Source organism: Desmodus rotundus, chromosome 4 (assembly GCF_022682495.2).
Source record: "Desmodus rotundus isolate HL8 chromosome 4, HLdesRot8A.1, whole genome shotgun sequence".
NCBI classification, from domain to species: domain Eukaryota; kingdom Metazoa; phylum Chordata; class Mammalia; order Chiroptera; family Phyllostomidae; genus Desmodus; species Desmodus rotundus.
The window spans coordinates 77,442,678-77,467,833 of NC_071390.1; the positions used below are offsets into that span (position 1 = coordinate 77,442,678).

The 25,156-nt window shown below is 36.6% G+C and overlaps 1 protein-coding gene across 3 annotated transcripts in view; it reads right to left on the reverse strand.

Moving 5' to 3' along the window:
• CUL2 (cullin 2) overlaps positions 1-25,156 on the reverse strand; it is a 113,028-nt gene that overhangs the window by 85,263 nt on the left and 2,609 nt on the right. For all 3 annotated transcript variants that reach the window (XM_045183700.2, XM_024574749.3, XM_045183701.2), the window contains exon 2: positions 3,597-3,737. In XM_045183700.2, the coding sequence (XP_045039635.1) occupies positions 3,597-3,715 (119 nt within the window). In that variant the 5' untranslated portion in view covers positions 3,716-3,737. The remainder of the gene's footprint in view (positions 1-3,596; positions 3,738-25,156) is intronic.

Below are 25,156 nucleotides of genomic sequence, written 5' to 3' on the forward strand. Positions count from 1 at the left end.
CTTCCTTAATGCTGACTGCAAAAGTATAGAAAACTTTGGCATTTGTACCCCAGCATTCTATCCTATAATATCAGTAAGTCATCTTACCCCTTTTGGGCCACAAATTCTCAACTGTAAAACTGAATAATACATATTTTACAAGGTCACTTGTAAAAAATAAATTATACACACATATATTGAAAGAAAATGACAAAGGTACACAGTATAATTCCATTTAAATAAAGTTCAAAACACAGGAAGAATTAACCAATATCATTCAGGGTTGTATACATAAGAAGTTATACTGATTTTAGAAAAATAGAAAATAGGTGCAAAAGTCAGGATAGGGGTACCTCCAAGGGAAAGGAGCAGGCTAGTGAACTGAGAGGGACACGTGGTACTGGGTTGGTGGATGCTAGTAGTGCTCTAGTTCTTAACCAGCCCGTGTGGTGATTATAATTATTAAAGGTGTTTCTTTATAATTATTTGTTCAACTCTACATGTTGTTCAAACTTTTCCATGTATGAATTGTTTCACACACCCCCCCAAAAATGCTTTCTAAAAATAGATGTTTCTCTCTCACATCAGTGTTTCTCCCTTTCTTCCTCTCTCTAAAGTCAATAAACATGCCCTGATTAGTGTGGCTCAGTTGGCTGGGCATCATCCCGCAAAGTAAAAGGTCGCCATTTCAATTCCTGGTCAGGGCACATGCCTGGGTTATGGGTTCCATCCCCAGTTGGAGCACATATGAGAAGGCAACTGATCAATGTTTCTCTCTCATGTCGATGTTTCTCTCTCTCTCTTTCTCCCTTCCCCTCTCTCTAAAAATAAAAAATACAATCTTAAAATGAAAATAAAGTCAATGACTATAACCTTGGATGAGAATTTAAAACATGTTTTAAGGTGAGAGATTATACTTTTAAATTTACTGTTTTTACAGATATTTTTTATTTTAAGGGAATGAGAAAAGCCATGATCAGGTCAAGAATAACAGGACCATTTTAGATGGATCAAACAATAAAGATCTTAGAAATAATAAGTGACTGAAAGAGCTCTTTCGAGGTAAGGGCTATTTCAAAAACCATTTACAAACCAACCAATTAAGTGTATATTCTGTACAGTCATAAAGAACACATTTACTCTTTTCTTTTTCTTTACCTTATACTCATTTTCCCTTTCCTTGCAATCTTCTATCACCAATTCCTTCTCTTCCCTCTGCTTATTTTAGTTAAAATAGCCTTAGAAGTACCTTAGCACTCATCTAGCCAATCTCATTAACATTTTTTCAATTTTTATTAAGATACCTACCCAAAAACGATCCACAATGACACATAAAGATATAGGAGACTAATTCAATAAAAGGCTCTTCAATGGCTGAAATCCCTATCAATTATCCTAAGATATACCAGAAGGTGTAGGGCATTAGATATTAGAAATCTTGCATTCAAGTCTGTGCTATATCAGGTACTACCTGCATGACCCTGGGCAAGTTCTTTTACCCCTGAGTACCAGTTTCCTTATCTGTTAGATAAAGACAATAATTGCTGCCCCACCAACCTAATAGGCTTATTTGAGGTAGCAAATAACATTTAAAAATGTAAAAGATCTTTGCAAACTATGAAGCCTTCCAGAAACATTACCATCATTTTATGTATCATTAGTGCCTAGAACACAGGTAGCCTAACAAAGGTTTCTTACTAAAATTACAATTGTACAGGTAATGAATTAAATGTTTTCCTGTTGGTCTAAAAGAACTGCATTGTTCTTACATCAACATTCAGCTTAATATTAACTGAGTTAGGCATTGAGAATAAGTTGAATCACATTGTCCTCTGGAATTCAAGTGTTTCTAAAAAACATATGCCCCACATAAGGAGGGCAGCCATCCTTTAGCCCCATAAGATTGCTAGAGTGGGCAGCAGACCTCGAAAGAACTCTGAACCTCTGTACACATTCTGGATCATACAACATCTCACCTTGCTTTTCTGGGAAAGGATTTCTGGTTCCTCCAGTGCCTATCCTGTCCTCAAGGGCTCCTTTGGGTTTTTCTTGATGCCAGTTTATAAACCCTAGGTGCTAGGTTGACAGTGTGGTTTATATATGCATATATTATTATATAACTCACACTTTATTATATAATAACTATATTATATAAATAATAATATATAATAATACATATTTATTTTTTTAAAGACTGCTGTCATGTAGAAATGCAGAACACCAAGGTTTCAGATAGTCCTAGGGAAACCACATTTTGGTTTTTTCTTATGGAACTCCTAATTCACAAATATAAGCCACCCAATTAAAAATCATGTTTCTGTCTCAGTTACTGAACTTGCCGTTCACTCCCTCCCCACCAGCTATCTGTAAGACTTGCTCCCTCACTTTGTTGCATCTCTGCTCAAATACCCTCCCCAGAAAGGCCTTCCTTGACATCCCTTGCTAAAAGAGCCATTCACATAGGTACTTCAGCCATTCTCTCCACACCCTTGAGTATTACGTGTTGTTCAGTTGGCTCTGACTCCTGACCCCCTATGAATGAGTGATATCCTCCATGTCTGTCCTCAGAAGCCCTGCTCAGTTGCTGTAGACTCACGCCTGTGGTTTCTTTGGTGGAGTCAATCCATCTCACATTTGGTCTTCCCCCTTTCCTACTGCCTTCTATTTTTCCCAGCATTATTAGCTTTTCCAAAGAACCCTGCCTTCTCATGATATGCCTGAAGTAGTACAGCTCCAATTTTGTTATTTTTACCACCAGCAATGTTCTCAGGCTTAATTTGTACTAGGACCCACTTGTTTATTTTTCTGGCAATTCAGGGTATCCATAGAGCTATTTTTTAACACCATATTTTAAATAAATCCACTTTTTTCCTATCAGCCTTCTTCATTGTGCAGCTTCTGCATCTGTATGTAGCAACTGGGAATACGAGGGTGTGGATGATCTCAACCTGGTCTCTAATGACACATCTTTGCTCTTCATGGTATTTTCTAACTTTTCCATTGCTGCCCTTCCAAATCTCAGCATTCTCTTCATTTCTTGGTTGCATCTCCATTGGAATTGACCCTTACCCTTCTTTACTTTCCCCACAGTATTTATCACTACCTGTTATGAGAAGCACTGGCATTAGATTTTTTTTTATCTGTTTATTGTCTGTTTCCCTTACTAGAGTGAAGGAGAAGTAGTGTATTTTATTCACAAATGTTTTCCCAAAGCCTAAAGTAGTACCTGACATGTAAGTATGAAACCAAACCCAGGTTCAGCTGTCTGCCGCAACGAAAGCCAAACTGTGAGACAGGTGCTGGTGAAAAGGAAAGTGGTTTATTCAAGGGCCGGCACAGCAAGAAGAATGGGGTACCTGTGCTCACTAAATATTTGTTGAACAAAAGATTATCAGAGAAATGATTGCCACATATAGGTGATGAACTTGGAGAGATATAAATAACAGTATATTTGAAAACAGTCATACTGGAATGTTCTTCCAATTATATAAGCTTAAACCTGTTCTCACATTTTAATAAGTTTATCAATTTTAGAACATTTATCATGTTCACTGATATTTATCAATACAATATCATTATTAATACAAGAACATTAATCAATGCCACTAAAAGGATACGAGAAGCGATCATTCCATGTTGCTCTTTCGACGTATTCCAACATGACAACAGCTTTGATTGTCGTTAAAAGTTTGTTCCATGTTTCATCAAAATCTACTACTCTTGGTTTCAAAGACATTGTGCAAGTTTAGTGTTGAAATCTGTTAATTATAAACAATAGCAACGTTAGCATGAGTTCTACAAGACCAGTTACTTGATTTTAAAGCACTATATAATTAAATAGTGTAAGAGACAAAAAGGGTAAGAGCAGAACCTGGCACACAGTAAGAACACAACAAACACTGGCTATTATCTTTGTATGACTACCCATACAAGGAATTCCACAGAGTATTTGTATTCTTTACAAACTCTAGGAAATGGAAAGCTTTTAGTACAAATTATTTATAATCAGGAGTGTTATTCCAAACAATTAGCAGCCTCATTTAAAACATTAAGAAAAAGAAGCTGTGATCCAAATAGTCAGAAGTTATCTTCCATCATGAGGTATATGCAAGAAACACTCAATAAAATGGTTTTGGCCCAAATCCTTAATCTCGAGAATGAGGTAGTACGCAAGGGAATATAAGAACACCTAAGAAAATGGAAGAATTTATTTTCCTGGAGCATCAGTTTAGGTTTAAAAAAAAATAGGAAGGAAATATATATTAAAACACACAAAGATGAATTGTAGAGTAGAATGCAAAATTCACATGAATCATTAAGTTATAGCTAAAGATCTCAAAGAAATATCAGGGCTGCTCTTTCTCACATTCTTAGGGCAGCCAGCCCCACTACTCTATCAAAAGTACAACTAGCATGGAACCCTTGGCTCAGAACTTGACCAGCAAGGTAGTGAGCAACAAGATTCCTTTTGCCCGGAGGACAAGCTGTACTCTAGGAGTTAGCTGATTTCTGGAACAAAAAGGTCCCAAGGCTACAGAAACTTGCTTCAAAGGCTACATTCAAATCCTTCTCAATATCACACCAGAAGAACAGAATTAAAATAAATTAAATTTACAGTTAAATTTTAAAGTTAAATTTAAGTGCACAAGGGTATTCTCCCTCGTTTTCCTTTATTACTGGGAGTGTGAAACACCAAGCTAATCTGTAGCCAGGCCAGAAAAGGAGGATAAATGTGTTCTCTGCTCTGTCACTGTGGGAAAAGGAGGGGGTAGGAAAATAATGGGGTGGGGAGGGAAGCATAGAGAGAGAAAAGGAGCCGTGGTTGGTGTGGCTTGGTGGATGGGTCGGCCTGTGAACCAAAGGGTCACCAATGCCAATTCCCAGTCAGGGCACATGCCTGGGTTGCAAGGCCAGGTCCCCAGTAGGGGATGCGTGAGAGGCAACCACACACTGATGTTTTTCTCCCTCTCTATCTCCCTCCTTTCCCCTCTGTCTAAAAATAAATAAGTAAAATCTTGTAAAAAAAATAAAAGAGAAAAGGAAACAAGGCAAAGGAAACCAGTTGAACACTCCCAACCCACAACCTGAGGTGACCCTAGTCCTTCTCATGTTTCTGGCCTATGGAGAAAAGAATTCAAGGAGTCCAAGGAATAGACTTAAAGGAAGAAAAAGGAAACAAAGAGAAGCCAACCAAAAGTCCAGAAGAGGGAGTACCACAATTCGTCAGTGGTTTCCTCAATACACCAGAGACTCCACCTCCAACCTAAAATTTCCTATGCTAACTGGAATGGATCAGTCATAATTTAACTGTGTGTGTGTGTGTGTGTGTGTGTGTTGGGTGCTGGTGGGGGGTGGGGGCAGGAACACTGGAGAGGAGAGAGAACCTAAGGCTCTACCTTTACACCAGGGAATTAACCTTAATTCCTTTTCATCCTTATTTACCACATCCTATCTAACTATGTTTCTGAGTATTTCTAAAATCCATCTCTTCCTCTGTAACTCCATATATGCTCTGGGACAGGCTCTTGGCAGCTCTAGCTTGTATTAATCCTTCATTCATAAAAGAAATAATAATAACTGTTAATATTTATATCATGCTTACTATGAACCAAGCGATATTCCAAGAGCTTTATATAAACTCATTTAATCTCATTAGGTAGATCCTACTGTTCTCTGCATTTTCTAGATAAGAAAGCTAAGTCAAAGGATGATTAAGAAATTTGCTTAAGATCACAGAGCTACTTAATGGTGGCATCAGGATTCAGATCTGTACTTGAGCCCAAGCTTTCAACTGCTATATGCAACTATACTGCCTTACTAACATTTTTAGTGAATACTTAAATATTTGCCAGAATTATTCTAGGCTCTGAGGATATAGCAGGCAACAAAGAAAGTTACTGACCTTCAAAAAGATTAGAATATCACATCAGGCACTCAAGGACAAAAATAACCTATCTAAACCAAAAAGTTGAGCATGTCACTCTTTTGTTTTGATGCTTTCCACTATGCACACCATTTAGTTTAATGGCTACATGGTACACCAAGCTTCCATGATTAACCTTAGACTTAAGCACATCTCCAGCTTCTTATGGAACTCTTTGACATTATAATCCACTAAGTTCTCTGCTTAGAGGTCAGTGAACTAATTCATACACCCTGCCTTTACCCTTGTTTTCTATACCTAAAATTCTTTCATTTCCTTACCTCCACCTTCCACCCATTCAACTAACTCTTACCAATATTAAAGCCTTGGTCCAGTACATCTGCTTTTAAGAAACTTTCGCAAGGAATATACTTCGAGACTTCCAGTCAAATTGGAAAGTGAAGTGATGGCAACAGGGTGAGTGCCAGGAGACAGCGTCCTCCCAGGAAAATATCCAGAGGCTAGGCAGTGGCACTGTCCCCTCTCTGAGCCCTCCCCCCACATAGAGCCACAAAGTAATAACACAAGTTGCCCTCTCCTGGCAATTACCTAAGTCTCCACCCCACACAATTTACACGTGCTTTTTCTACCATAGGCCATGCTACTAAGACAAGGAGTCAAAGCAGTTCTACCAAATACACAGAAACAAACACAGGGAAGCTGCCAAAATGAGGAGACAAAGAAATATGGCCCAAATGAAAGAACAAAACAAAAATCCAGAAAAAGAATTAAACAAAATGGAGATAAACAACCTATTAGATGCAGAGTTCAAAACAATGGTTATCAGGATGCTCAAAGAACACTTTGAACACTGCAACAGTATAAAAAAGAGTCAGGCAGAAATAAAGGTTGCATTAAATGAAATAAAGAAAAAAATCTACAGGGAACCAACAGTGGAAGGGATGAAGCTGAGAATCAAATCAATGATTTGGAACATAAGGAAGAAAACAAGCATTCAATCAGAAAAACAAGAAGAAAAAAGACAAGGATAGAATAAGGAGCCCCTGGGACATCTCCAAACGCACCAACATCCAAATCATAACAGAGCCAGAAGAAGAAGAGGAAGAGCGAGAAATTTAAAACTTATTTGAAAAAATAATGAAAGAAAATTTCCCTAAGTTGGTGAAGGAAATAAAGATATAAGTCCAGGAAGCACAGAGAATCCTAAACAAGGTGGACCCAAAGAGGTCCACACCAAGACACATCATAAGTAAAATACCAATGGTTAAAGATAAAGAGAGAATCTTAAAAGAAACAAGAGAAAAGCAAATAGTTACCTGCAAAGGAGTTCCCATAAGACTGTCAGCTAATTTCTCAAAAGAAACTTTGCAGGCTAGACGGGACTGGCAAGAAGTACTCAAAGTAATGAAAAGTAAGGACCTACAACCTACATTACTCTGTCTAGCAAAGCTACCATTTAGACTGGAAGGGCAGATGAAGTTCTTCCCAGACAAGGTAAAAGCTAAAGGAGTTCATCATCACCAAGCCATTATTACATGAAATGTTAAAGGGAACTATATAAGAAAAAGAAGATGAAAACTATGAACATTAAAATGGCAACAAATTCACAACTATCAACAAAGTGAATCTACAAATCTAAGCAAACAAGTACAACAGGTACAGCATCATAGACAGATATGCAGATCAAATGGAGGGTTATTCGCGGGGAGGGGGAGAATGGGGGAAAAGGTGCAGAGATTAAGAAGTATAAATTGGTAGGCACAAATTAGAGAGGGGAACATTAAGACCAGTATAGGAAATGGAAAAGCCAAAGAACTTATATGCATGACCTATGGACATGAACTAAGTGGGGAGGACTGCTAGAGGGAATGGAGTTATCGGGTAGAGGGCAGTAAAGGAGGAAAAATTGACACAACTATAATAGCATAATCAATAAAAAAATTTTTTTAAAGAAACTTTAAGGGGTTCCGGCCATGATGGAGGCACAGGTAGACACACTGCACCTCCTCGCACAACTAAAAGAAGGACAACAACAATTTAAAAACAAAAAACAACCAGAACTCACAGAAAATTGAACCACACGGAAGTCCGACAACCAAGGAGATAAAGAAGAAACATTCATCCAGACCCATGGGAGGGGCGGAGGCGGGGAGCCTGTGCAGAGAGGACTCGCAGCAAGGCAGCAGCTGGCGGACCCAGTGAGGTGGCGGATTGTGGGACGAACCCGACAGGCCAGGCTGCAGCTGGAAGACCCCACAGCCCCACATTTGCGCATAGATAAAGGGGGAGGAACAGCGGGGGAGCCAAGCAGACTGCGCAACCCAGGGCTTCAGCTTGGGGAAATAAAGCCTCAAACCTCTGACTGAAAACACCCATGGGGGTTGAGGCAGCAGCAGGAGAAACTCCCAGCCTCACAGGAGAGGTCGTTGGAGAGACCCACCGGGGCCTAGAGTGTGCACAAGCCCACCCACTCGGGAATCAGCACCAGAGGGGCCCAGTTTGTTTGTGGGTAGCGGAAGGAGTGACTCAAATCCAGCAGAGTGGAGCAAACACCATTGCTCCCTCTCGGCCCCTCCCCCATGCACAGCATCACAGCACAGCAACCAGCGTTACCCCACCCTGGTGAACAACTAAGGCTCCGCCCCTTTAAGTAACAGGCACGCCAAGACAAAAAAAATGGTCCAAATGAAAGAACACATCAAGCTCCAGAAAAAAAACAACTACGCGACAAAGAGATAGCCAACCTATCAGATGCACAGTTCAAAGTCCTGGTAATCAGGATGCTCACACAATTGGTTGAATTTGGTCGCAAATTAGATGAAAAAATGAAGGCTATGCTAAGAGAAACAAAGGAAAATGTACAGGGAACCAATAGTGACGGGAAGGAAACTGGGACTCAAATCAACGATGTGGACCCGAAGGAAGAAAGAAACATCCAACCAGAAAAGAATAAAGAAACAAGAATTCAAAAAAATGAGGGGAGGCTTAGGAACCTCCAGGACATCTTGAAACGTTCCAACATCTGAATTATAGGGGTGCCAGAAGGAGAAGAGGAAGAACAAAAGATTGAAAACTTATTTGAACAAATAATGAAGGAGAACTCCCCGACTCTGGCAAAGGAAATAGACTTGCAGGAAGTCCAGGAAGCTCAGAGTCCCAAAGAAGCTGGACCCAAGGAGGAACACACCAAGGCACATCATAATTCCGTTACCTAAGATTAAAGATAAGGAGAGAATCTTAGAAGCAGCAAGAGAAAAGGACACAGTTACCTACAAAGGAGTTTCCTAAGACTGTCAGCTGACTTCTCAAAAGAGACCTTGCAGGCAAGAAGAGGCTGGAAAGAAGTATTCCAAGTCATGAAAGACAAAAACCTACATCCAAGATTGCTCTATCCAGGAAAGCTATCATTTAGAATGGAAGGGCAGATGTAAAGTGCTTCTCAGATAAGGTCAAGTTAAAGGAGTTCATCATCACCAAGCCCTTATTATAGGAAATGTTAAAGGGACTTATCTAAGAAAAAGATTAAAAATATGAACAGTAAAAATGACAGCAAACTCACAGTTATTAACGACCACACCTAACACAAAAACAAAAGCAAACTAAGCAAACAGCTAGAACAGGAACAGAACCACAGAAATGGAGATCACATGGAGGGTTATCAACAGGGGAGTGGGAGGGGGAGAGACAGGGGAAAGGTACAGAGAATAAGTAGCATAAATGGTAGGGAGAAAATAGACAGGGGGAGGGTAAGAATAGTATAGGAAATGTAGAAGCCAAGGAACTTATGACCCATGGACATGAACTATAGGGGGGGAATATGGGAGGGAGGGGGTAGGCAGGATGGAGTGGAGTGAAGGGGGGGAAATGGGACAACTGTAATAGCGTAATCAATAAATATAAATATATACAAAAATAAAGCATCGCATGTTAAAAAAAAATAAACTTTACTGAGCCCACTTAAGGTAGGTCAGGTAACCTGTCTTACATATTACACCAGAACTCTGTGCTTACCTCTACTGTAATTATCTGAGCTTTTCTTCAGGGTAGGGACTACTGTATAACAGTATAACAAAATGTTGGCAATGTCCCTTTTACATTACTTTTCTCTCCTTGTAAAAATGGGATAATATTATACCTACTGGTTAAAATTATTTTAATAGCTGCAGAGATTAATCACTGTCACTGACTTCTCTGCTGACACCAACAGATTTATGGTAGAATGGGTACATGTGTAGTGATTCTTTGATGAAACATGGAAGACAAGGTGAGAGAAGCACAAGCTTAGTGAAACACACTAAAATCTAACAAACCAACAGCAGAAAGTATGCTGAAATTGTCTATTAAATTCTCCGCTTTCCCAATAAGAAAGCACATATAACTAAAAAATGTAGTTCAAATCTCACATTACCACAATTTCCTCTAGCTTTCTTTTGAGTTACACTCATGCAACACTGGGGTTTTTAACACTTAGACACATAGGTACTATGACTAAGGCACATGAGTGTTATGGGCACTGAAAATATATCATAGGTCTAAATATTTTTAAAAGACAAAATAAAAATTGATGTTTAATTACATTTCCAGATAACACATCAATGTTAATTATAATATTTTGACATTTTCCCTCATATTGGAAAATGGTTTGTAGATTAGATATTCTCGTTAGAGCGCCATTTCTAAATATTGTCAATAATAGAAACTTAAATAATTACAAAAGTGATTTATATAAACATAGAGTTGCCATATGACCCACCAATTCAAACTCCTAGGTATATACCCAAGAGAAAACAGATTTACACAAAAACTTATACACAAATAAATGGTCATAGCAGCATTATTCATAAAGGCCAAAAAGTGGAAATAACTCAAATGTCTATCAGCTGATAAATGGATCAACAGAATGTAGTATAATCCCTTGAAAAGGTTACTATTCTGCAATACAGGGAATAAAGTACTGACATGCTACAGCATGGGTGAACCTCCAAAACATTACACTTGGAGAATGAAGTTGGTCACTTCAGAACACATCCTGTATTATTCCATTAGGTTGATCTGTAGAGACAGAAAGTGTTTTAGTGGTTGCCAGGAGCTAGGGGACTTGGGGAGAAATGGAAAGTAGCTGCTAAATTAGGTGATAAAAATGTTCTAAAACTTATCGTCATGATGGTCACACAACTCTGTAAATGTACTAAAAACCAATGAATTTTACATTTTAAATGGGTACACACTGGATGGCAGTTGCATGTATCTCAATAAAGCTGTTATAAATTTAAAAACTGAAATAAAAATTCTATCAAAAATGTGAGAGCAATTTAATGAGGGAAGGGAAGAAAAGGTACATTTACATGGCTGTAAATTCTGAAATCTCAGTTTCCTTTTCACTTCTGTGCTCTAGTCACCAGCTCTCACCACCAGAGGCAAATCGACTGTGTCTGGGTGAATTTTACACATATATATGGTTTGTTATCCCCCCCTTTTATATAAATGACTTATACACATGATCTTTTTCATCTGCTTTATATAAATGGTAGTACACTACTCAATAGCATATTCACTTAACAGTATATTTGGGAAGTATTCCATATTAATGCATAAGGATTTCTTTAACCTTAGTAGTATTTTATTGTTTGCCTGTATCTAGATCCATTCTACTATTTTTGATATGACATACTATGAGTTCTCCAAAATAAAAATGCCTAGTTTAATATCAGGAATTTTTAGTTGAATGATTTCTTAAAATGGATTAGTAAGCTCTTTTTACACAGACATTAACAAGGTTCCCTTCTAAAGATTTTGATAAAAATTTAAGTTACGTTTGCTATACATATTTATTAATGCTGGAAAATGCAATATTATCATTATCTTTAGCAAATGCCTTCTGTATGCCTTTCATGCTATATATATCATATACATAAGCATTACTAATGCCCAAACTACAAGTCAGCAAAATTTAGTCTGTAGGAAACCAATGATTACTGGATACTCAGATTTCTTTAATAAACTATGCACACACATAAGAGACAAATAGAGGAGAAAAAGAGTGAGGAAGAGACATATGAAGGGGGAATCAAAATAAAATAGAATAAAAAGGGATATTAATCAATCACTGTAATTGATCTTATTTGGATGTAGATTTAACACTTTTAAAAAATATTTGTTACCCCTAAATTTTTAATAATGATGGAGTATTTGAAGACTTTAAAGAATTAATTTTTTAAAGATTTTATTTATTATTTTTAGAGAGAAGGGAAGGTAAGGAGAAAGAGAGGGAGAGAAACATCTACCAGTTACCTCTCACATGCCCCCAACAGGAGGAACATGGCCTGCAACCCAGACATGTTCCTTGACCTGGATTCCAACCAGCAACCTTTTGGTTTGTGGGGTGATGCCGAACCCATTGAGCCACATCGGTCAGGGTTAAAGAATTAATTTTTATAATGATAATTATAAAATGAGTCTTATTTTAAATCGGAGTCCATCTCTTTTAGGGACACATTCTAAAGTATTTATAAATGTTATATTATCTGAGATTTGCTTTAAAATTGAATAGCTTGCTTATGAATACATAATTATTGAGGATAAGTGACAAGTACATAAGGATTTATTATCCTACTAATTTTTGTAATAGGTTTGAGATTTTCCAAAGTAAAAGGGTAAAAATATCATCATTAATAGCTTCATAAATATGAGGGGAATTACATACAGGAAAAATCAGAAAGCTAAGAAAAGAGCATTAATCTAAGAGGTCTAACATTCAATCAATAAGCATTCTAGAAAATTAGAGACAATTCTTATTAAAAATATGTCAACATATGCACATCTAAACTTAGAAAGAATTTCTATAGAAATTTATGAGAGTTGAACAGAGGATACACCTGGAAGCAAGATCTCAAGAGACTGAAAAAATGCTTCAAAGAATAATATTTTACAGTTTCTTTTATGCAGTTGAGATTAAGGAGGGAACATAGGAAGATTACATTAATGTGGGAGAAAGCAAGGCAGGTATCGGATTACACTTTAAGATTATGTGTTCTTTAAGATGTACAAAGTGCCTAGTGTAAAAGCATTCACAGGGATGAAAAGTACAGCATAGGGAACATAATTAACAATAATATAATAACTACGTATGGTGTCAGATCCGTACTAGAATTATTGGGGTGATCACTTCATATGTAATGTAAATGTCTAATCATTATGTTATACCCCTGGAACTAATATAACATTATATATCAACTGTCACTGAAATTTTTTAATAATTAAAAAAGATTACGTGCTCTCTTGAGGGAGGGCATGCTTTAGAATAAGGAGTCTGAAAAGTGGCATTTCAAAGGTGTGTTAATCTAGATGCACAGAAACAACAGACAGAGCTCACTTAAGGTAAAGATAAGCCTTTTAGTAAAGAAGTTATATGCAGGGGGCATCACTACCCATCATGACCTGCCCAGTTAGGAATTTATGATTAGATCACTATGTGAGGTCACTTTTCATAGAAACCCCCTTTTCATCTACATATCCCAGAACTGAAGAACATGAGCTTTCCAATTAAAAAGGGCCTACTCATGCCCTACCTGATATGGCTCAGTAGACTCAGTGCTGGCCTGCAAACTGAAGGGTCGCTGTTTTGATTCCCAGTGCAGGCCAGGTCCCCAGGTAAGGACATGCGAGAGGCAACTGATAGATACATCTCTCACACACTGACGATTCTCTCTCTGTCTTTCTCCCTCCCTACCCGCCTCTCTAAAAATAAATTAAAAAAAATTTTTTTTAAATAAAAAGGGCCTACTCAATACCCAGAGTTTTTTATTATAAAAATAACAAGGCACTTCTGACATATTAAAATACTTTGGATAAAGATTCTAGAAGTTTCCAGAAAAGAAAAACAGGTTACAACAGATTAGAAATTGGAAAGTCTTTAGATTTCCTAATAGCAATCCTGGAAGCTAGAAGGTAATATAAGGAAACTCCTTTAAAATTCTCAGGGAAAATAACTAATCACCTAGAATTCTCTACCAAGAGTGATAAATAATTTTCCAATGCAGCATTTTTTTCCTCAGGAAAATAGAATAGAATATATTCTTTATCAGGAGGGAATGGAGCCAAGAAGGATTTGTGTGATCCCAGAAACTGAGAAAGGCACGGGAATTTTTCAGAGCAGCAGTTATGCAGATTTTAAAAACAAGCTGTCCAGATAAACACAGGAGAACAAAGGGCTCCAGGAGAATTATCTCCAAGAAAAGGAGAGAGGGAGGTGGGGACTAACAGATGGTCTCCAGGGTCAACAAACTTCTTGTAAAGGACTAGCTAAATATTTTTAATTTTTTTATTGAGTTTACTGAAGTGACATTGGTTAATAAAATTATATAGGTTTCAGGTGTACAATTCTATAATACATCATCTATATAATGTATTGTATGTTCACTAACCCAAGTCTCTTTCCATTACCATTTATCACCCCTATACCCTCTTCTACCTTCCCCTAGATAGTAAATATTTTAAGCTTTGAAAGCCATGCAGTCTCTGTTATAAGTACTCAACTCTGCTACTGAAGCACAAAAGCAACCACAGACAATAAGCAAATGAATGGGTGTGGTTGTATTCCAATGAAACTTTATTTATAAAAGAAAAGAGAAGGGTAGGGGAGAGGAGAGGAGAGAGAAAAGAAAAGAAAAAAAAAGAGGGAGAGAGAAAAATTGGGCAGGTGGCCCATATTTTGCCTGGACCCTTCCCACTCCTCCCCCACCACTGATTGGAATGTTTCACCAATGAAAGAAGTGGTAGCTCTGGTGAAGAATTTGAACATAATTTAGGTAGATTGCATTAAAATCTAAGCAAAGAATTAAGCACATTATCTCCCAACTAAAACAAAAAGCCTGGCCCATTAAAAAAAAAAAAAAGATAAAAGATTAGACTTCATCAAAATGAAAAACTCTAGCCTTGGAATAATACTTATAAGAAAATAATAAATACATGGTAAAAGTAATGAGTAGGTTATCACTGATAAAGCTAGTATGAAGATTAAAAAACAGAAACAGTAAAAATAACTATAACCACAATAATTTATTACGGGATACACAAAATAAAAGATGTAAAATATGACATCAAAAACATAAAACAGCCCTGGCCGGTGTGGCTCAGTTGGTTGGGCGTCAACCCTCAAAGCAAAAGGTCACAGGTTCGATTCCCAATCAAAGCACATGCCTGGGTTGTGGTCCCAGTTTAGGCCGTGTGCAAGAGGCAACCAACTAATGTCTCTCTCCCTCTCTGCTTTCCTATCTCTCTAAATAAATAAATAAATAAATAAAATCTTTAAATATATATATACACATACATACACTTGACTTATAATGCAAAGGGAGGGACAGTAAAAACATACAACATTTGAGTGCATTCCATCTTAAACTGTTATCAACTTAAATATACTATCATAAGTGTGTTATATGTAAGCCTTAAGATAACCACAAAGCAAATACCTTTAGTAGATAAACAAAAGATTAAGAGAAAGGACTCTAAGCATATCACTAAAGAAAGTCATCAAACCACAAAGGAAGAGAGTAACAGAAGAAACAGACAGAAACTACAGAACAGCCAGAAAACCGTAAGCAAAATGGCAGTAAGTACATACCTATCAATAATTCTTTAAATGTAAGTGGACTAAATTCTCTAATCAAAAAGTATAAAGTGGCTGAATAGATTTTAAAAAAACAAACAAAGATTCATCTATATGCTGCCTACAAGATATAAGGACATACACAGCCTAAAAGTGAAAGGATGGAAAAAGATATTCTATGCGAATAAAAACCAAAAGAAAGCTGTAGTAGCTACAGTTCTATAAAAAAAAAAGTAGGCTTTGAAACAGACTGTGGTAAGGGGTCCTGATGATAAAGGGGCCAATCCAAACAGAGAATATCATATTTATAAATATTTATTCACTCAACATAAGAATGCCTAGATATATAAAGCAAATATTAACCTGAATGAAGAAATAGACAGCAATACAATATGAGGAGAGGACTATAATATCCCACTTACATCAATGGAGAGATCATCCAGACAGAAAATCATAAGGAAACATCAGCCTTACATAACACGTTATACCAGATAAACTTAACAGATACACAGAACATTCCATCGAAAAGCAACAATACATATTCTTCTCAAATGCACACAGAACATTCTCTAGGATAGATAATATATTAGGCCCTAAAACAAGTCTTAATAAACTTGAGAAAACCAAAATCATATCAAGCATCTTCTCTAACCACAATAATAGGAAACTAGAAATGATTACAAGAAAAAAACACTAAGTCACAAATACATGGTTGGCAAAAGCAGGTTGACATTTGTGAGCACGCAAAACATAGTTTATTCTGTTCAGGTCCTTTGCCCATTTTTTAATTGGGTTGTCTCCCAATGTTCTTAGTAGCACAATTTACAATAGCCAAGCGCTGGAAGCAACCTAAGTGCCCACCAGTAAATGAGTGGACAAAAATCTATGGTACATTTACACAATGGAATACTGCACAGCAGAAAGAAAGAAGGAACTCCTACCCTTCGTGACAGCATGGATGGAACCGGAGAGCATTTTGCTAAGTGAAATAAGCCAAGTGGTGAGGGACAAATACCATATGATCTTACCTTTAACTGGAACCTAATCAACAAAACAAACAAGCAAGCAAAATAGAACCAGAGACATTGAAATAAAGAACAAACTGACAGTAACCCAAAGGGAAGGGAAGAGAGGGATAATGGGGGAAAAAAGGGGGAGGGCCATCAAGAAACATGTATAAAGGACATATGGACAAAGCCAAAGGGGGTAGGTTTGAGGGTGGGAGGTGGGGAAGGGTGGAGTGGGGGGTGTGGTGGGGTGAAAATGGAGACAACTGTACTTGAACAGCAAAAAACAAATTAAAAAAAGAAAAACTACAGTTTATTCTTTTGAGCTAATAAAGCTATGTGGAAATTAAACAACATGCTACTGAGCGACCAACTGGTCAAAGAAGGAATAAAAAAAATTTTAACTACCTTGTGACAAATGAAAATGGAAATCCAATATACCAAAACTTATGGGATAGAGAAAAAGCAGTGCTAGGAGAGAAGTTCATAGTGCTATATGCCCACATCAAGAAACAAAAAAAAAATCTCAAATAAACAACCTAACGTCACACCTCAAGGAACTAGAAAAGGAACAAACAAAGCCCAAAGTTAGTACAAGGAAGAAAATAACAAAGATCAGAGTAGAAATAAATGAAATAGAGACTTGTTAGACAATAGAAAAGATCAATGAAACTAAGAGCTCATTTTTTGAAAAGATAAACAAAATTGGCAAAACTTTGGCTCAAAATTCACAAGCCTTTTGCTAGACTCATCAAGAACAAAAGAGAGAGAACTCAAACAAATAAAATGAGGAATGAAGGAGACATTACAAATGATAGAACAGAAATACAATTACATGCCAACAATTTTGACACCCTAGAAGAAATGGATAAATTCCTAGAAACACAGAACCACCAAGACTGACTCATGAAGAAACAGAAAATCTGAACAAACTGGTTACTAAAGAGGTTGCATCAAGAATCAAAAACCTCCCAACAAGCAAAAATCTAGGACCAGATGGCTTTACTGGTGAATTCCACCAAACATTCAAATAAAAAATTAACACCAACCCTCTTCAAACTCTTCCAAAAAAATAGAAGAAGAAGAAACACTTCCAAACTCATTTTATAAGGCCAGCACTGCCCTGGCTGGTATGGCTCAGTGGATTGAGTACCCGCCCAGGAACCAAAAGGTCACCAGTTCAATTCCCAGTCAGGGCTCCTGCCTGGGTTGCAGACCAGGTCCCCAACTGGGGGTGAGAGGCAACTGATCAATGTATCTCTCCCACGTCAATGTTTCTCTCCCTCTTTTTCTTCCTTTCTTCCTACCTCTAAAGATAAATTTAAAATCTTAAAAAAAAAAAAAAAAAAAAAAAAGGCCAGCACTACCCTGATACCAAAATCAGACAAGGATGCCACAGGAACAGACAATTATAGGTCTATATCCCCAATGAACAAAGATGTAAAAATCCTCAACAAAATATCAGCAAACATGCCCTGGCCAGTGAGGCTCAGTTGGTTGGCTGGCCAGTGAGGCTCAGTTGGTTGAGCGTCTTCTGGCAAACTGAAAGGCCCTGGGGAAAGATCAGGGGATATGCCTCTGACACCGGTTTGGTCCCTGGTTAGGGCAACTTATCAATGTTTCTCTCTCAGACTGATGCTTCTCTTCCTTTCTCCCTCCCTTCCTCTCTCTCTCTAAAATATATTAGCAAACCAGATTCAACAACATTAAAAGGATCATAAACCATGATCGAGTGGGATTTATTCCAGGGATACAAGGATGGTTCAATATGCAAAAATCAATCAATGTCATATGCCACATTAACAAAGGATAAAAATCAAATGATTGTCTCAATAGATGCAGAACAAACATAACAAAATTCAACATTCTTTGATGATAAAAACTCTGAACAAAGTGTGTATAAAGGGAATGTACCTCAACATAAAACCATATATGCAAACCCACATTAACATCCTACACTCTTGCCACTATTATTCAACATCATACTGGAAATCCTAGCCAGAGCAATTAAGCAAGAAAAATGAAAGGTATCAAAATCAGAAAGAAAGAAAGAAAGCTTTCACTATTTGTAGATGACATGATATTGTGTACAAAAATACCTAAAGAATCTACAAAAACCTGTTAGAATAAAGTTGCACAATACAAAATCAATATACAAAAAATAGCCACATTTCTATACATCAATAATGAAATATCAGAAAGAGAAATTAAGAAAACAATCCCATCTACAATTGCCTCAAAAAAATAGAATACTAAGGAACAATTTTAAGCAAGAAGGTGAAAGACTGGTATATAAAAATTATGCAGTTAATAAAGAGTTGTTATTATTATTTTATTTACAACTCTGTAATTAGACGCTGTTACAGTGATGGTAAAGGATTGGTAGAGTACATCCTGTTCAGTGTCCCTCCTGTGGGAAAACGCTAAACATATTACATTATGTATATTATCTCATTAATTGCTCAGAATCACCCTAAAATAACTACTATTCTCCCTGTTTTAAAGATGAGTGACTGACATTTAGAAAATTAGGGTAAAACACACAGAACTATGAACTACCAAACCTGGAATTTAAACTGGATCTATCTTGCTTCAACACAAAGCTCTTATTCACTGCTCTCTACTGCATTTTTATTATTTGCCACTGGAGAAACAAGAGTTGGCTCAGAGGAAATGGATGGATGACAGTGCAAGTGCAGCTTTCTAAAAGGCAGCAAGTTGCAACCAAAAAGCTGAATGTCTTAGGGTGGCCAAGAAAGTTTCTTCTAGATATCAATATATTGCCCCTCCCCCAAAAAAATTCTGGTCTCAGAATGAAAAGTTTGCAAGTCAAGAAATTAATCCTCTAGCTCTGGCTGGTGTGGCTGTGTGGACTGCTGGCCTACAAACCAAAGAGTCTCTGGTTCAATCCCTGGTCAGGGCACATACCTGGGTTGCGGCCCAGGTCTCCAGTTGGGAGCATGCAAGTGGCAACCATACTTACCTCAGTGTTTCTCTCCCTCTCCTTCTCCCTTCCCATCTCTCTAAAAATAAATAAATAAAACCTTTAAAAAAAAGAGAAAGAAACTAATCCTCTAAATTGGCTGTCAATGACTATGTGATCCTAGGCTAGTTGCTGTTTCATTTTCTCCATCTGTACAACATAAAAACAGTATAAAAGACAAAATTTATGAATACATTTCAGGTTTGCTAGACAATGCTAAGACAAGTTAGCATTATTTTCTACTCTCCTCTGTAATTTTACTTTTCCATCCTTGCTTTTGAACCAAGTGAAGACCAAAACTGTAATGCTGCTGATACTTTTATGCCTTTACTCTTTCTCATACTTTATTCCCATATTACCTATTAAAAAGGCTTTCTTTCATTCCACTTTTCTCATAAGCAGTTTAACGTTTATCTGTGTTAGATAGGGAAAAATGCAATCCCTTTCATCATAAAGCCATACAAGTTCCTTCATCTTTATAACTGCCCTTGTAGCCCTCTAAAAATTAAATTCCAAATGAGTCAGATATATCTATCTGTGTAAGTGCCAACATGAACCTAACTACGAATAATCCATGTAAAATATTTTTCTTACTTACACTATATACAAAAAATAATTCAAAATGGATCAAAGGCCTATAGGTAAGAGCTAAAACTATAAAATACTTAGAAGAAAACCCAAGGAAAAGCTTTCTGACATTGGATTTAACAATTTCTCGGATGTGATGCCAAAAGCACAGGCAACAAAAGAAAACACAGATAATTGGTCTTCAACAAAATTTAAAACTTTCATGCACCAAAGATCACTACCAAGAGAGTAAAATGACAACCCTTAGAATGGGAGAAAATAATTTTCAAGTCATGTATCTGATAAAAATATATGAGAACTCAACAACAAAACCAACTTAAAAATGGGCAAAAGACTTGAACAGCATCTCCAAAGATATCCAAATGGTCAATGACCACATGAAAAGATGATCAACATCACGAGTCATTAGGGAAATGTAAATCCAAACCCCAATGATACCAATTCACACCCAGTTAAAATAGCTATTATCAAGCCAAACAAAAAGTGGAAAATAACTAATGTTGGAGAGGGTGTGGAGAAATCTGAACTCTTGCCCACTGCTGGCAGGAATGTACAATGGTGCAGTCACTAAGGCAAAGAGCTAAGCAGGTCCTCAAAAAGCTAAACATAAAATTACCACATGCATCCAGCAACTGCACTCCTCCACATTTACCCAAAGGAATTGAAAGCACAGACTGGAAAAGATACCTGTGTTCCAATGTTCACTGCAGCATTACTTACAATAGCCAAAAGGTGGAAACAACTCAAGCACCCATCAACGGAAGAATGGATAAGCAAAATGTGGCATATACTTAAGTGGAATATGATTCAGTCACACACACAAAAAAGAATAGTTAATACATGCTACTACAATGTGGATAAACCTTGAAAATATTATGTCAAAAAAGTAAGCCAGACAGAAAGCACCAATATTTTATGATGCTACTTGTATGAGGTACCTAGACTAGGCAAATTCACAAAGATAAAAAGTAGATTAGAAGTTGCCAGGTGCTGGCAAAAGGGGGAATAAGGAGTTATTGCTTAATGGTTGCAGTTTCTATTTAGAGTAATGAAAAAGTTTTGGAAACACAGTGGTGATGGAGACACTGTGGGTGCAATTAATGCCCGGGAACTGTCCACTTAAAATGGTTAAAAAGGTAAATTTTATGTTTATGTGTGTTTTACCACAATTAAAAAAAATACAAAACAAACAATGCTGTCCTTATTCTTTTTTTTTAAATTTTTTGTAACTGTCCTTATTCTAGTGCTTAAATGGACAACAAAGTTCTGATGCAAAAATATCTAAATTTCAGTGCAAAGTGCTCTCTAAAGAAATTTAAATGGATGCTTACTAATCAAAACAATAGAACTATGAAGACAAAATGTCATTATTTTTAGTTCAGACAGATCAAATAAAACAGAAATAATTTGTGATATAGTTTAAATTGTTTAAGGCTGAGGACTTCTTGAAGATCTTTTCCTTGTTGTCACATTATTCATTATTCTGGTAACTTCATACTACTTACATAGTTACGATGACTATTATAAAATTATGCTCTATGTCTTACTACCAGAAACTACCAGTTATAAAAGAAAGGTGGATGGGTAGCATAAACTATAGTGTTTTGACTTCCAGGAGGGTGATCAGCATGAACTCATGGTTTTTAACACAAACACACAGATTAAAAGATACAGAAATAAACAGATGTTTACGTATGCATGGATTAGGGATTAGTATACATACATATATTTCTAGTCTGTCACTGAGAGGGCCTAGGAGCAACGATATCCCAGTGACAATGAACACACAGCATCCAGATCTTGATTTCTAAATACCATTCTCCAGTAGAAGGAATCAGAGCTCCTTGAAAAAATGATTGATTCCAAGGCTACAGCAGAGAAAACACAAGATCTTAAAGAAGATGGAGCCTACTGAAAAGACAAAGGGCCAACCTGAAGGCTATAGCAGGCACAATTTGAACAACAAAATAAATAATTATAGTATTAGGTTATAAACCACAGAATAAAACAAATATCTATAACTCTGTACCGATATAAACAAATTACTGAATAAATAAATGTGGCAAGGGGACAGTTCTTCCTTATAGAAAAATTCCATTAAGTGTAGAAAGAAATGAGAAAAATATAAGATCAACATCAGGCAAACCCCACTATAATTCTTACAGGCAAGATCTACCAAAGAATGCTGCAAGGAGTGGGTAAAAGTTTGAGAACAAGATCTCTGCATTGTTACAAAGAATTTCCCCAAGATAGCTACTATTTACAAAGAGAAAAATATTTAATAACTTTATAAGGAGAGAAATTTAACAGACACGATCTTAACCAAATGAGAGTTAATATAATCTCTGATACAATATGACATCCTGTACCCTGTGATATGACGTACTGAGGACGCAACATCACTTGGGTAGTACTTTTGCCAAAATGCATAACCTCAATCTAGTAATGAGAAAACATCAGACAAACTCAAATTAGGATACATTCTACAAAATAACTGATCATACTTATCACAGATGTGGCAGTCATGAAAGATAAAAGATAATCACGGATTGGAAGAGACAACTAGGGAAACACAACTAAATGCCTTGTCTGATCCTGGATCGAATCCTAACACAGAAAACAGACACTGGTGGAAAAACTGGTGAGATTCAAATAAGATGTGTAATTTATTAATAGTATTGTACCAATACTGATTTCCTGTTTTTCATCATTGTGTTCTGGTTATATAAACTGTTAACATTAAGGGAAGCTGGGTGAAGGGCACACATGAGCTCTCTGTACCAGTTTTTGCAACGTCTCTAAGTATAAAATTATTTCAAAAGGAAATTTTTTTTGATGTTTTTAGGTACTATGTACTTTTTCTCCTTCAACTGCATTAAAACAAAGTTGAGAAATTCAAGAACTATTTATACAGCGTAAATCCAAAATTTCATTATTTTAAAAGCAACCTACATTAGAACAAGACTTAAGTCATTGAGTTAATACTTACTAAATATTTCCTATATTACAGACCTCTACCAGGTGCTAAAAATGTTGCCCTCAAGAAGCTTACAGCTCATTGAAGTTAAGAACAATCTAACAATAGCCAGGGCGGGGGTGGGGGGTGGGGGCGGGGACAGTGGGTAGAGGGGATTACAGGAACTACTATAAAGGACACATGGACAAAACCAAGGGGGAGGGTGGAGAGGGGGGAGGGAGGTGGGTTCAGCTGGGGTCGGGTGGAGGGATGGGGAGAAAAGGCATACAACTGTAATTGAATAACAATAAAAAAAAAAAAGAAGCTTACAGCTGATAAAAGAAACAAAAATGATAAACTGTCAACCTGATTAATGAAAAACTCTGACACACAAACTATAATCTAATGATTAAGTAACAACAGTAACATCACTTACAATGTAAAAGTATATAAATGAAAATCCTTTGGATAACTAAATCTTCAAATAGGACATTTACAGAGTTTAAATAAGCTTAACAAACTCACTACATATATTTCATACAGTGGTCTTACATGTAATATTTAGTGTCTAATGCTTCAAAAGTACTATTAAATATTTTCTATCAGATTTTATTTCTCCAATGTAGAAACTAGCTACTTACTTTAACCTCAGGCAAAAAATAAAAGAGAGGTAACAATAATAAAAATAACCACAAAAATCAAACTGAAGTTCTTAAACCAAGAACAATCTCAGCAAAAAAAACAGGTAATTCATATAGAGAGTACCTGGCTAAAGACTGCTAACTGAAAATCACAATGCTATCCAATACAGAAAGTATTATAAATTCACTGAAGAACACAATATGAGTTGGTATTTTTAATTCTTCAAAATAATAATGCTTAAAGCAACTTAGAAAAAATATTCCATCTCCCCTCCTCCAGGTAAGTCAATCAACAGGGTTCAACTGCACCCCAGAAGTTGTTGCAGATTCTAACATCATTATGGTAACACTACTTGCTGTTTCAAAACTTGGAAGAATCAAAGGAACTGCACAGTTACAGTATCTCTAATAGGCCTTTACAAATCAAAGTAGTAACATGAAATGAATAACAAAAGGATTATGCTAACATCTGCTGCGTAAAAGAAACATTACTGTTAAGATTCAAACCCAAGCAAGGAGCCAGATCACTCTGAACAAATATTGTGATTAACTGATAACTGAGAGAGAATTCAGTCACACATCTCAAGTAGCAATAATTTGTTATAAGTCTCATAATAACACTCCAAATTTCTGCTTGTTTTTCCAAGATTTAACATTAGCCAGTCAAAAGTCTTCAAAATATTAAGATTCAAGGCCTGGTCCTGTCATCAATTTATCTGATTTTAACTGACAGTACGTACATGAAAACACTGCTTTCAATAATCATCAAATAATTTTGTAGCATATAAAGAGAAGAGGCAGATAAGAAAGGGGGACACAAAAGAAACAATGCAAACTTTTGTAAAAAGTCTCGCAAGCCCTGACTGATGTGGTTCAGTGGGTTGGGCATCCTCCTGCAAATTGAAAGGTCTCTGGTTCAATTCCTAGTAGGGCAAATGCCTGGGTTGAAGGTCATGTACCTGGCTGAGGGCATGTGAGAGGCAACTGATCAATGTTTCTCCTTCACTTTCTCCCTCCCTTCCCCTCTCTCTAAAAATAAATAAAATCTAAAAACAAAAAACAAAAAAAAACAGAAGTCTCACAAAAAGCTCTTTAAACAAGTGCACATATGTAGGTCACTGGGCAAAGGCCAAGTCAGAAAATGTTGCCATGCCCTATGACTTCCCCCCTGCTTTCTACATTCTTTACTTAGGTGGTCCCATCCTGCTTCATAACTTAAATACTGTTTAATCCTCTTAAAATGTACAGTGTCAAAGCAGGTGAAGTGTGCTACCACTTTTCCAATGGGGAGAATATATATACATACTTATTTGCATGTGCACAAAGAGTGTCTTTGGAAGTACTACATGTAAGACAACGCTAACATTGTTTGTCACCAACCCAAATTGTGTGATGGAAGACAAAAAAAAGAGATTTTTATTCTATTCCCCATCAAACATCTTTAATTTTGAATCATGTGAATGTAGTTTTTATTCAAAATATAAATAAGCCAACAGATAAATGCTGATGAT